Source organism: Narcine bancroftii, chromosome 7, assembly GCF_036971445.1.
Source record: "Narcine bancroftii isolate sNarBan1 chromosome 7, sNarBan1.hap1, whole genome shotgun sequence".
Lineage (NCBI taxonomy): Eukaryota > Metazoa > Chordata > Chondrichthyes > Torpediniformes > Narcinidae > Narcine > Narcine bancroftii.
The window spans coordinates 180,586,451-180,600,003 of NC_091475.1; the positions used below are offsets into that span (position 1 = coordinate 180,586,451).

The following is a 13,553-nucleotide window of genomic DNA, read 5'->3' on the forward strand; positions in this document are numbered from 1 at the left end:
AAAACTGAGCTGGGTTGCAGCTATTAATCTTTGCAAACTGTAGATCTTCTTCGACCATTAAAATGGTTTCATACTTTAATATGCGAGAATCAGTCAGCCATCGATGGGCAGTTTGTGTTAATAAAACACTCACAGAATGGGAGGTGTACACAGTCATCTTTCCTCCAAAAGTAAGTTTACGTACTTCCTCTACCAACAGAGCAGCAGCCGCTACTCCCTGGATACACGTCGGCCATCCGCGAGACACTGGGTCCATCATTTTGGAAAGGAAAGCCACTGGGTGTCGCTGACCGCCTTTTTCCTGTGTTAAAACTCCCACAGCTGTTCCTTGGTTATGAGTGACAAATAGCTGGAAGGGCTGTTTTAAAGAGGGCAGAGTGAGTACTGGGGCTCGTGTCAGGCGATGCTTCAAGTCCTCAAACCATCCCTCCTCCTCCTGGGTCCATTTCAATGGATATTCATTTTCATTTGTCAGCTTTTCATACATAAACTTCACCAACGCTGAGTAGTCCTCTATCCATAACCTACAGTAACCTAAGAGTCCCAGGAATTGTCTTATTTCCTTCTTATTACGGGGTAACGGCATTCTAATGATTCCCGCAATCCGTTCAGGGGTAATCCGTTTCTGTCCTTTACTTATCTGGTGTCCCAGATATACCACAGTTCTCTCAACGAACTGTAACTTGTTCCTGGACACCCGTAGACCCTTTTTCCCCAGATAATTCAAGAGTCTAATTGTATCTCCCCTCATTTCTTGTTCCTTGGGTCCTGATAATAGTAAATCGTCCACATACTGCATTAGTTGGGAATCATCAGATTGTGGATAGTCCGCCAGGATTTGTTCTAGCATTTGTCCAAACAGGTTCGGAGATTCAGTGAACCCTTGGGGCAATACAGTCCACCAAAGCTGTCTCCGTCTACCTGTCCATGGATTTTCCCATTCAAACGCGAACATATCTCTACTTTCCTCTTCTAATGGACACGTCCAGAAGGCATTCTTCAAGTCGATAACACTAAACCACTCATGGTCTGGGGGAATCCGACTCATAATAGTATAGGGATTAGGCACCACTGGGTGGCGGGTCTGAACAATAGCATTCAAACTTCTTAGATCCTGAACTAGGCGATAGGATCCATCTGACTTTTTCACTGGGAGTATAGGGGTGTTATAAGGTGACATGCATTCTTCTAATAGTCCGTCTCGTATTAGAGTCTCAATTACCGGCTGTAGCCCTTTTCTCCCTTCCAAAGAAATAGGATACTGACGTTTCCTTACCGGCTGATGACCTGGTATTAATGTGACATGTAAAGGTGGGATGTCCAGACCTCCTCGATTTCCCTCCTTATACCAGACTCTCTCGTCAATCTGCCGTTCATCCTCTTCCTTTAGAGCACAGAGGTGGACTCGCACTTCTCCGTCCACAGGGAGAGCACCCAAACCTAGGAGAGTCTGTAAGTCCCTTCGTAGGAGGTTAAATCCAGCCGACGGTAACAACAAGAGGTCTTGTACCCCTTCTCTTTCTTCCAGTTTCACTGTTACTTGGGGAATTATTGATACCATTCTGGGAGCCCCTTCTATCCTAGAAATTGTCAAATTACTTTTTACAGGTTCAGTCCCGATTGGCACAGTTATTACACTACTTCGTTCCGCTCCTGTGTCCACCATAAACACCACCTCTTCTCCCTTGGGACCAATTTTTAGTTTTACCAGGGGTTCCCTCTTATACTTGGTCCCTAACATTTGGAACCCCTGACCCCCCTAATCTTCTTCCATAAGTTCGAGGGCACGCAATTCCCTCTTGTATCGGGGGCATTCCCTCTTAAAGTGTCCTTCCTCATTGCAGTAATAGCACTTAACGAACCTCCGGGGTCTTCCCTCTCTTGGATATCTTGGATTGTTTAGAGGAAGGTTTTGTTTTCTTTCCCCTCTGGATTCGGCATTCATCTGTCGGATAGTCTGTACCATAACCTTTGTCGCCCTCTTTTGATCTTCTTCTTCTCTCTGCACATATACTTTTTGCGCCTTTTTTAACAGGTCGCTTAGGGGTTTTTCGCTCCAGTCCTCCTCCTTTTCTAGTTTCTTTCTAATGTCCTGCCATGATTTGGAAACAAATTCAATTCGAATAAGCTGTTCACCCATTGGTGTACTAGGGTCCACGCCCGCATACTGTTGGACATTCTTTCTCACCCTCTCCAAGAAATCAGTAGGGGACTCGTCTTTCCCCTGGTGGTTCCCAAATGCCTTGGTGAAATTGTGACCCTTTGGCACAGCCTCCCGTATCCCTTTAATTGTCCACTCTCTATATTGTCTCATACTTGCCAATCCCTCGGTGTTCGTTTGTCCCACCTGGGTTCATTTAAGGGATATTTTTGTTCATGGGGTCTGGGGTCCCCAGGTTGTTCATATTCCCACATGAGGAGGGCAGCCCGTCGAATCATCTGCCTCTCCTGGGGTGAGAATAATGTTCCCATTATTGCCTGCATCTCTTTCCACGTATATGTGTTTGGTCCCAGGAATTGGTCGAGCTGTTCAGCCAGTCCTATAGGATCTTCCAATAACTTTTTCATTTCTTTCTTAAATCCCCGCACCTCTGTACTAGTTAGGGGAACATTCACATATCCCGTTCCCCCTCCCGGTCCTCCCATAGGAACTTCCCTCAGGGGATTTAGGCTTACTGAAAACTTTGATGGTTCTGGACCAGTCTGGGATCTTGTCCAGGGTCGGTTTACCGGTGGAAGTTTAGGGTCCGACTCCCTTAATTCATTCTTTTTTTCCCGGCCCCTTTCGGGGCAATCAGATTCATCACCTTTCCCCTCCGGTAATGAGCTTTCCTCGGGCGCAGTAGGCACCGGGGGAATATGAGGAGGGGGAAGGTTGTCCAGAGGTTCCCACTTCTTTTCTCCCGCTACCCTCAATTTAAAACATTTTGTTAAGGATCCTGGCCAGGGAACCCAACAAAATGCATATGCTGACTCTTCTTGATTCACCTTTGGTCTCGAATTTACATATATGTTTAATGCTTGTCTAACCCAATCCTCATCAGATCCAAATTTCGGCCACCAGACCGAGGAACCTTTAATAGGTTGTTTCGACCAAAGGAGACAATATTGGACCATCTTTTTCTTGTTTTTGTCTCGATATCTTTTACTATCCCAATTTTCAAACATTCTCCCCAAAGGGCTGTCAAGGGGAACTCCCAGGAATTGTCCTGAATTTTCAGACGAGCCCTTAGATTTTGATCCTCCCATTTTCCCACCTAGATCTGTTTATCGTTGCTGAGGACCCTCTCGTTCTGGACCCTACTCCCTTCTTCTCAGACGCCTCGTCGGAGGTACTGTCCCTCCTTCGGTTACCGCTGAGGTTTCCCTGGGGTTGACCCCTTTCTTCTCGGCACTTCGTCGGAGGTGCTGTCCCTCCTTCGGTTACCGCCGAAGTTTCCCTGGGGTCTATCCTAGAGTCCCACGACAGGGTCCTCACGCCACGACAAAAGCTCTATACCTGATCTATTACGTTAGGTTTTTTTTTTATCCAAACAGGTGTATCCCGTTACACCTGTTACCCAATCCCCACACCACAATCGTAAGTCGTCACTTACCAGTGTCTTCCCGGGGATTGAACCGTCACCCTTCTCCTCTCCGTCTTGTCGTGTCACCTTGTCCGGATACCACTCGCTCAAGCCGCCCGTAGCGACGAGCAAGGGACTAGGAGCCGCTGAACTCAGCGGGGTGCACCGCCTCCGATGTCCCTCTTCTCGCCTCCCCTCACGGCCGGAGTGTAGATCCCGGACGAGCCCCCATTTGTCAGAAATAAAACTTCTCACACATGAGTCTCTTTAAAACTGATGACACGACAAGCTTTATTTACAAGTCTGCAGAGTTGGACTCAACTGGCTTCTCACCAGTTAAGCCCCGATACATACAGTGCATTGATTTTTATACCCTTGTTGTTTGCCCTTCCCCTTCTTATTAATACTGTTTTAATTGGTTAGTATTGCAAAAGCATTCTAAGTACAACTGCATTTTTAATTATCACGTTCGTTACGTACGCTGCGAACTCTACATACACTAAATTCTGTTTCTCACCCTTCTTATCAATCTTTTGTCTCCTGCATGTCTCTCACTATGACCATGAAAAGATATGTTTAAAAAAACATGTCCAGCTGAACTTTTTGTCCTTGGCTGCTAGTAAGCTCCCTGTCCGTTCTGGCTTCCCTTTTTATGATTAATCATCACATTTTAACTTAAGCCATTTTAACCTAAGTTCTCTATCTATAACATCTGGGAAGAGCTTATACCTTCTCCCCATGAATGGGTGTGTTTTCCCCAGGTGCATTCCAAAGACGTACAGTGTTGGTAGGTAAATTGGGTGTATTTGGGTAGCATGGGCTTGTTGTCTGGCCGGAAGGGCCTGTTACCATGTTGTAGCTCTAAATTAAAATGAAAAATAAATTAAAAGTTCCTTTCACCAATTACTTTGTTAATAGTTTCCTTGTGCTATGTTTCCCAGTTCAAGGTATATTTTCTGGATAATTTATTCTCTTTGAGCTTGTGTTGTTACCCCTCAGGCCCAATCTATTATAAAGAAGCTGCTTCTTCTGTCAGTATTACTGTCTTCTCAAGGCCATCAATGCTTGCAGGTTTGCCTCAGCAAGGAGTGGAGCTGAATAATAACAGCAAATCCTGTTGAGGTTTTATATTAAAATTGTACTGTATAGTATCAGCAACCATTTTTTAAATGTGTTAATTTTGTTTAAAAATTGAGAGAAATTTCTAATGAACATCAGTTTCTCATACAGCAGGACATAAATTTGGCATCAAAAATGATTATAATCTGAAATGGATCAGGGAAAATTGTGTTGCCTTATCTCTTTGTGGTTGTGCAGAAGACAGAAACTAAACACTGCAGCACAAGAACAAATAAATCACCAGGATGTCAGTTTAAATAGATAAAAAATAATGTGGTGTTAGTATATCACCTCTGATCTCTCTTATCTGGCAGTTACAATGTAAAATATAGATATCTCAATCTTCCTGACACATTCCCTGAGAGAAATCTGGCAGGAGTGCTAGGTAAGTTAGAAATCTGTCCAGGATAAAGATACATCAGGTCTGCTCTCACCAGAATCAACAAGGATACCCCCTGAGATGCACTCCTGATGACATGGCTCCTTGCTTCAATTACTCCAGTTAGGGAACCTCTTACTAGCTTGTAGAAAACATGCAGGTACATGCCGGGCATCTATAGTTGTTAAACTGTGAAAAATATCACATCCCAAATACAATACATCATGACATATTTATTACTAGCACTTTTTTATTACCTTGATCTAACCTGACAAGGTTTGCTGTAAGTGGCTAAACACAAACAAAAATGCAGATGCGAGGCATAGGTAAGGTGGACAGCCAGCAGCTTTTTCTTGGGTCAAGACTAGTAAATACTGGGCGACATTTGTACAAGGTGAGGGGAGGAAAGCTTAGGGGGGAGACTTCTGAGGCAATTTTTTTAACACAGAATAGTGGGTGCCTAGGAGAGGGGTGGTACAATAGGGACATTTAAAAGACTCAGGCACATGGATCCAAGAAAAATAGAGGGGTATTGGTGTGAGGTAAGGAAGGTTTAGTTTGTTGAGTAGGTTTCTACAGGTCGGTACAACATTGTGGGCTAATGTCCCTGTACTGTATCTTTTTTTTAAATTTTTTTTATTTTTCACACTGACCATACTGACCAAACTACACACAAATATTTCCCTCTTGAATATACACAGAGTCATTTTCTCCCCTTTTCCCCCCTCCCTTCCCTCCCTCCTTCACCCCCCTCCCCACCCATTCAATGTTCAACATATGTGATACATTAAACAATATCATCACACAATGAAAATAAAGAAGTTTGTGTCATCCACTTTTACATATTGGGTCAGTTCATTTAGTCCTCTTCTCCTTCTGTCATTTTAGGTGATTGAGGTCCGCGGTAGGACTTCTCTGTTGTGTTCCATGTACAGTTCCCAAATTTGTTCGAATACTGTGATGTTATTTCTTAAATTATATGTTATTTTTTCCAATGGAATGCCCTGTTTGTATCTTACTGTATCTTGAGGAAGCAATGAGCTGTTGGAGGAATTCAGTGGGCCAGGTAGGTCCATGGGTAGAAGTGGTTGTGATGTTTCTTTTATTACAATAAAGAAGCGTGGGTTCTTTTTAAACAAAGAGGTTTATTAACTAAAGCAAAAGCACCAAGACAGAACACACACAGACCAGGCCTCATGTGGAGACTTCCATCTTGAATCTGCCTAAGATGCAACATTCCCCAGATACCCCACACTCTTGTCTTCAACTCCTCCTGGTGGTAGCACTCTTTCACTACAATGGTCAGACAATGTTTTGGGGTGGGTCCTGTTATTGAGACTAAAGTAAAAAGGGTTTAAAATTACATACTGTATATGAAGGAGGAAGTGAGCTGCATAGGGGCTAAGATGGTGGGGAATGAGACAGAAGATGGAAGAGGTGGAGAGACAGGAAGAGGGAGAGACCTCTGGGAAGGGTGGCAGCATGTTATAGAGAAAAGTAAGGACAGGAGTTGGTTAAAGAAGAGATAGAAACAGGTGTAGTTACCCAAAATTAGAAAAATTGATGTTCATGCCATGAGGTCGAAGGCTATTAAGGAGCAATAAATTTTTAAATTAAATTTGGACATACAGCGCAGTAACAGGCCATTTTGGCCCACTAGCCCGTGCCGCCCAGTTGCACCCAATTAACCTACAAGCCCCAGTACATTTCAAATGATGAAAGGAAACAGAGCCCTCTCCCACCCTCTGTCTAGTACCCAGCACATTAGGCAGATTTTTATTGTAGAAAGAGAAGGACATGCATTGTTGCCAGGATAAGTCAAGTTATACAGCAGATAAACAGGCCTTTTGGCTGATTTTTGCTCTTGTATACTATTCCTATTTTCTAGCAATAGGCCCATACCCTTTTACGCCCTGCCCATCCAACTATCTGTCTTTGCTTCTTAAACATAGTATACACTTTCACCACCTCCTCTCACAGTGCAATCTGATAGCATCTGTTCCCTATGTTTTTAAAAATTACTTACTCCTAAATTCTCCTCTTAAATCCCTTCTCACTGTCAAACCTGTGCCTTGTTTTGATTCAATTGTCTTGATAAATAGATTTTGACTACTACCCTACATATGATTTGCATAATTTAATATGCTTCTTTTAGATCACATCTCAAAGTCCTTCACCCCAGGGAAAACAAGCCCAGCCTATCCAATCTCTCCCCATAAATGAAGTCTAAAGTTATTTTAATGTGTTTCTTGTGCTGTTGTTTGATATATTTGTTCATTATGAACAGGTTTTCAAACATTTATTCAAGATGGAGATGGTCATTCATTCCTATCTCATTAGTTGCTGTGTATCTTTTCCTGTGACCTTCTTCTCCATTGGTTTATAGCATGTTATCCAAGTGACTTTTCATTACGGCTGAATCTCAACAATTTCAGAATCTTGTTCAGTCATTGACACAGTTTCTCAAGATTCCATTTATCATCCCAGGGCCACTTCTATTGCTGTAATACATCAAGGTAACAAAGAGAAAAATATCAGAGCACATGATGGAAGGTCATCCATCAGAAACATTCGATCAGATTCTGTCTCCACAGGTTATTTCATAACTTAGACCATAGAACAGTACTACACAAGATCAGGCCTTTCAGCCCACAATGTCTATGCTGACCACAATGCCAAATTAAACTAACATTCTGCTGGTTGATCATAACTTGATGAACTTTCATACTAGATTTTCAATATCTGCAACATTTTACTTTTGTATGGGCACACTTCAAATTATTATCAGCTTCGCTACCAGGGTGTTAAAACTGGGTGACTAGGAGCTGTGGACAGGTTGATTTATTCCAACTGGCTGGTGGTAAAACTGGTGCAGAGGAGCTTGATAGAGGTGTACGTAATTATGAGGGGAATATTAAGAAAGATAGTAAGAATATTTTTCTCCTCATGGGAGTGGCTAAGATAAAAGGTCTCTGGTTGAAGGTGAGACCATTTTAGAAGGGATCTGAGGGGGAATTATTTTCACAAAAGATGGAATCTGCAAAGCACTGCTTGAAGTTGTGGTGGAGGCAGGTAGTCTCACAGCATTTTAAAAGAACCTGGACAAGCATTTCAACCACCATGACATAGAAAGCTTTGGACTCTTTGTGGGTAACCATATAACAATTCCAGCACAGAAACATGGGATTAGTAGAGATGGTGCATTGGTTGGAATGGGTGTGGTGAGCCAAAGGCCTGTTTCTTCGTTGTATAATTCTACAAATCTTTTTACCTTTCTGTATCAATTCTAGGTCTCACCTGTTGTCTTGGGTGGGATTTACTGAATTTGACCATGTTCAGGAATGGAACACCTTATAATATTCTGAATCCTCTATGAGTCAGCACTGGAAGCTATAGAAAGTATATCCAGATACAAGCATACATATTGCCTTTGTATGTGTCAGTGGTTGTATAAACCACACTAGTCGAAGTTTTTTTTTAAGAGGTAAGGTTCTTGTCCATCTCCTGGGTGAGTCTTGGTAGTTAGAACAGCGTTCCTGTTGCAACAAGGTGTCTTGCCAACAGACAGCTATGATATGCAGTAATGCTGAGGTGGAACCACTGTTACAGCCTGTAGATGAGGTACAAGTGTGAGAGGAGATGCTTGCAAGGTTCTTGAAGTCCACAGCTGGAACCACTGCTTTCCAGCTTGCTCCTATCTCCCTCTCGTGGATGTGGGATTGTGAACAGCTGGAGATTTCATCTGTTATTTGAATATGGTTTGGAAAGGAACAAGCAGCACCATTTTTGATGAAATGGGGAAGGTCAGGTGTTGAGGACATGTCCAAACGAAGAATTTTCGGCTGCTCTTGCATCCAATTTAATGTGAAATTGTGGGTGAGCATCTGCCCTCATGAGGTTTGAGAAAAAAAGTATCATAATTTCATGAACCTTTAAAGCTATGATTTTTGTATGACCCATATAAAGTACAATGCAGTGGGAAGCATTTGTTCACGAATTGATTGTTAGATGCGACTAACTCTCTATTTTGAAAAGGCAGTTCAATTTGAACCCTAAATAATTTCAGAGTCCTGATCCATTATCATTTTCTTTTGTAATCAATTTCTTAATCTTTCTCAAAATATAAAAAGCTGAAATATTCAGCAGATCAGCCCAGGGAGTTGAACAAAGAATATCTTTCTGTGGTTTGAACTATCTTTTTCATACTCTGAAATAATTACTTCTTCCTTTTTTCTTTGACAGGATGAATTCTGTACATACCTGCAATTAAAGTACAAGGAGATTGAGGAATCTCGTGTACGATCAAAACATACCTCGTTCTCCCTTCCGGCCACTATTAGGGAGCTTTCCCACATGGAGCAGATTCTTCATATTTACTTCACACCCGATGAAATTTTTGTCATGATGCGAGAAGATGGAACTATTTCCTTCTGGTCATCCCAGCTAAAGCTGAAACGTAGTAGGAGACTCTTTGTACGTAATCCACAAGGTTTATGTTTGTGAATAGATGAAGATGCGTATCTTATCTGTCCTCTTATCCAGGCAGATTAAATGCATTAATAAGCCTATAGCACCCCCTCATGGCAAACAGTAATCTGCAGTAAAACACAAAAGTCTGCTGACACCGTGGTTGAAGTAAACCACAATGTTGGAGAAACTCAGCAGTGTACTTTATTAGCAAAGGTAAAGGAATATAACCAATGTTTTGGCCTTGAGCCTGTAGTGGCTCGTGAACCGTCACGACCCGGCTCACAAAATGGCCAGCGAATGAGGCGATCGTGAAGGTCCCACAGGGACCAAGGGCCATCATCCCATGTGACCTCTCACAAGGCAGGAAACAGCAGGCAACAGCTGGCCAGTCAGCGCTGTGGTGACGTCGTTCCTGTCCTCAGAGGCAGGGAGTGAATATAAACAGAGCTGGCAGGGCAATAAATCAGTCTTCGGCCGACTCGACTGTGTGTGTGTGTGTGTGTGTGTGTGTGTGTGTGAGAGAGAGATTCTTGCTCCACAGTTTGCATAGTGCACACTACAAGGCCTTCATTAAGATATGGAGAACATAATAGGAGACTCTGCAATCTGCATTCTTTACCTTCTCTTGGTCTGCACCCTGACACACACACACTTGCTTTGTTTTCTCTATCTCCCTCCTTCCTCTGCAAGTTTAAACTTGCTTCTTTTCTAAATGTTCTCATTTCTGAATCCTAAAACATAACCCTGACTCTCTTTCCACAGATGCTGCCTGACTTGCCCAGTATTTCTAGCATTTTCTGTATTAAGCCCTTGTATGATGTGTGTACAATTTTATACAATAAGACAAAATTGATAATTTTGATGATTTTACTCAACAGGAGAAGCCATTTAACCGAAAGCCAAAATGGATAACTGACTTCACCATCATGTATCAATATAACAAGTTCATTCTTAGTACTGGGTATGGGTTCTTTCAGTTTTATCTTGGTAATGTTTATTGTGAATTTTAATGTTACTAACTATGAATTAAACGAGGAGAACCAAGGTATTATACTATCCTATTTTGTATTTCTTTGATTCAGCGATCGAGAAATTCAGATTTATGAGCTCTCTACCTTTGAACCACATTGTCAGATCACTGGCTTCGAGACAAGTCCGTTGCAGCTTGACTACTGGTAGGAAATGCCCATTGTTGGAACGCTCCTTCATATGAGATGTTCTTGAACACTCTTTTTAATAAAAAAGTTATTCCAGATCAGGGGTGGCCAAACTATAGCCCGCGGGCCAACTGCGGCCAGTTGCCCACTTTTAAGTGGCCCGCTAGAACACCGTCTCTAACAATAAATTGCGCTGCATGTACATTGCACTTCTTAGTTTCAACACTAGATGCCACTGCCATTTTGAACAGTACTGGGCTACCATTGCACGTCTTAGTTTCAACACAGGATTCTGCAGCATAATTAAATAAACAAATAAGATTCTATTTTTCTTGCACTTTCACTGGTTGAAAACTGCTGAGTTTAATATTGTTTGGCTCACGATTCCTGTATGTGGCCCACAATGAAAAAAGTTTGGCCACCCCTGCGCTAATTTCTATCTTCACATGTATCTTGGATAAGCAGTAGAGTTTTAATTTAACTTGGGCATCACATTTGGCACAGACACATGGGCCAAAAGGCCTGTTCCTGCGTTGTACTGTTCAATACTTTACTAGAGATTATAATTCTGATGTACTGTCTGAATAATTCACAGAATTCATTGTTTAAATGAAATGACTGCAGCAGAAACACTCAGGTTTGACAATTTTGCCAGAATAAAACTGAGAGTTCTATGCTGTGAGATGATAGTGAATCCCGATGAATAGCAGATGTTATGACTTGTTTTATTTTCCAGTTCTACAGGTGCTGATGACTGCATGATTCTATTTGGAGATGACCAGGTATCTGACGCTGCGTGTATAGGACAGTTCTGTGCAGTTCCATACACTAGTGTCTATTCAGTATAAAATGTCTCAGCAGATGTTATCACTTTTACTCTCTTATTTTATTTAATAAACCAAATTCCGAATATATTTCTGCCAATGAATTAGAAACAGTGATTATTAGATGCCTAAAATATTAAAACATGGTCATTGAAAATTAAAAGTGGAACATTTATTAATCACAAGCTAAAACTGCCAAGCTTCTGAGTGAGGAAGGTGCATCAAACAATATACTTGCTTGTTCTAGTGACACCAAGCTTATTCATAATGAAAACACAATCCTGGGGAAAACAGACTTTCTCCAGCATCGTGTTTTTACTTCAACCACAGTGTCTGGAGACTATTGTGTTTTAATCTTATTCATAGTAATGCTTCACTGTCTCTGAAACTCTCAGCACTCTTGGATATTAGTCTAATCTCTGGTCAACTGGTGGTCTTAGAACACAGCTGTTTATTTACACTTAAATCTAGGCATTATAACAACTACCTGAGGCAACTGAAAAGGCAATTGACTAAATGACTATCTTGTGCATGTTTTCACACAATGGAGTTATACCCCTCTGTGTGTGACTTGCTCGTTAAATCTTTAGAATATAGAGGAACTTGGCAGTTTCTGCTGGTGGGAACATTGTCACTAGTTTTACTTCCATGCAGTGACCTGATTACAGAGCCAACCTGCTGGAATAATAATACCAGGGAGACTTCAGTACCTGTCTCCACTTTGCAGATTGCAATCCTTTTACATTTCACCAGGTGCTTTTAGGAACAATAACTGAGAATAATGAATTAAAGGAAGATATTTAATAAGTGTGCTGGCTAATTCATGTCCCTAAAATTATTGGAATTTCTGTGATTACTTAAATGCACTGTATATACTCATGTAATAGTTGATCCCATGTAAAAGTCAACCCACCTTTTTTGGCCCAAAAATTGTGTATTTTACGTATATCCCATGTAAAAGTTGACCCTCCCCCGCCCTATTTTTGGCCTCTTTCCTGCCCATCTGAGCTCCTGATATCCTGACTGCGAATTCTCACCACGGCCATCCACCCATCTGAACTCCTTGGGGCTAGACTGCAGATCCTTCTCTTGGCCACCAGGCCATCTGAACTCCCAATGCTATTACGTGGATTCACCATCTGGTCCCAGCCATCCATGCTCCTGACGCCTTGAACCTACTGCAGACAAATCCTCCAAATTTGACCCAGAAATTGGTCCCCATAACTTGACTATTACACAAGTATATGCGGTAGATGCTGCTTACACCTAGAACGTGAAGAGAATTTGCAAATGGAACTAGCTTAGGTAGACAATGTAATTGGCATGGATCAATTGGATTGAAAGGCTTGGTTTCCATGCTGCAAAGCTAGATGACTCTGAGGGAATGAGGGACTACACACAAAATAAGGAAAAGCACATGATTCAAATAATTCTTTTGTTGCCAAACTTTTTTAAGGGATCAGTAGGATTTTGTTCAAATTACACCCTGGGACAATAGCCTTCTGGGAATATATATAATGATACAATTTGTGTGGTTTCATTAAGTTGGAACATCGATCAGTTGAGGCATGACAAGTCGAGCAAATTAAGGCGTCAGGCTGCTGAAGTGAGAGTAACATGTGGGAATGAGAGCTGAGCAGTGAATAACATGGCAGAGTATAGTATCATACAGGAAGGAAACCAGCCAACAATCAATGTCACGACTCAGCTTGTTTTATTCTTTCATATTCCCATCAACTCCCCCAAGTTTCTATTGCTCACCGGCAGACCAGCGGCCAATTAATCTACCAACCTGCAAGTCTTAGGGATGTGGGAGCATTGGGGGAAATCTATGCAAATACAGGGAGAATATGCAAACTCCACAAAGACAGCTCCCAAGTTCAGGATTGAACACAGCTTTGCTAACTATCCCACTGTATTATCAATCTGTTAGGCAACAATCACAGGGCCATAGAATTTTTCAATGCTATTACATTATCTAGACTATCTTCTCAAAACCATTGATATTTAAAATGCATGCGAATGTTACGGTTCTGTT

General features: G+C 41.9%; 1 protein-coding gene across 1 annotated transcript in view; it reads left to right on the forward strand.

Annotated features, from left to right (window-relative positions):
• The window catches only part of wdr95 (WD40 repeat domain 95), a 158,042-nt gene that overhangs the window by 71,515 nt on the left and 72,974 nt on the right, over nt 1–13,553 (forward strand). The window contains exons 6-9 of the mRNA XM_069891576.1: nt 9,307–9,537; nt 10,413–10,495; nt 10,617–10,709; nt 11,428–11,473. Coding sequence (XP_069747677.1) covers nt 9,307–9,537; nt 10,413–10,495; nt 10,617–10,709; nt 11,428–11,473 — 453 coding nt within the window. The remainder of the gene's footprint in view (nt 1–9,306; nt 9,538–10,412; nt 10,496–10,616; nt 10,710–11,427; nt 11,474–13,553) is intronic.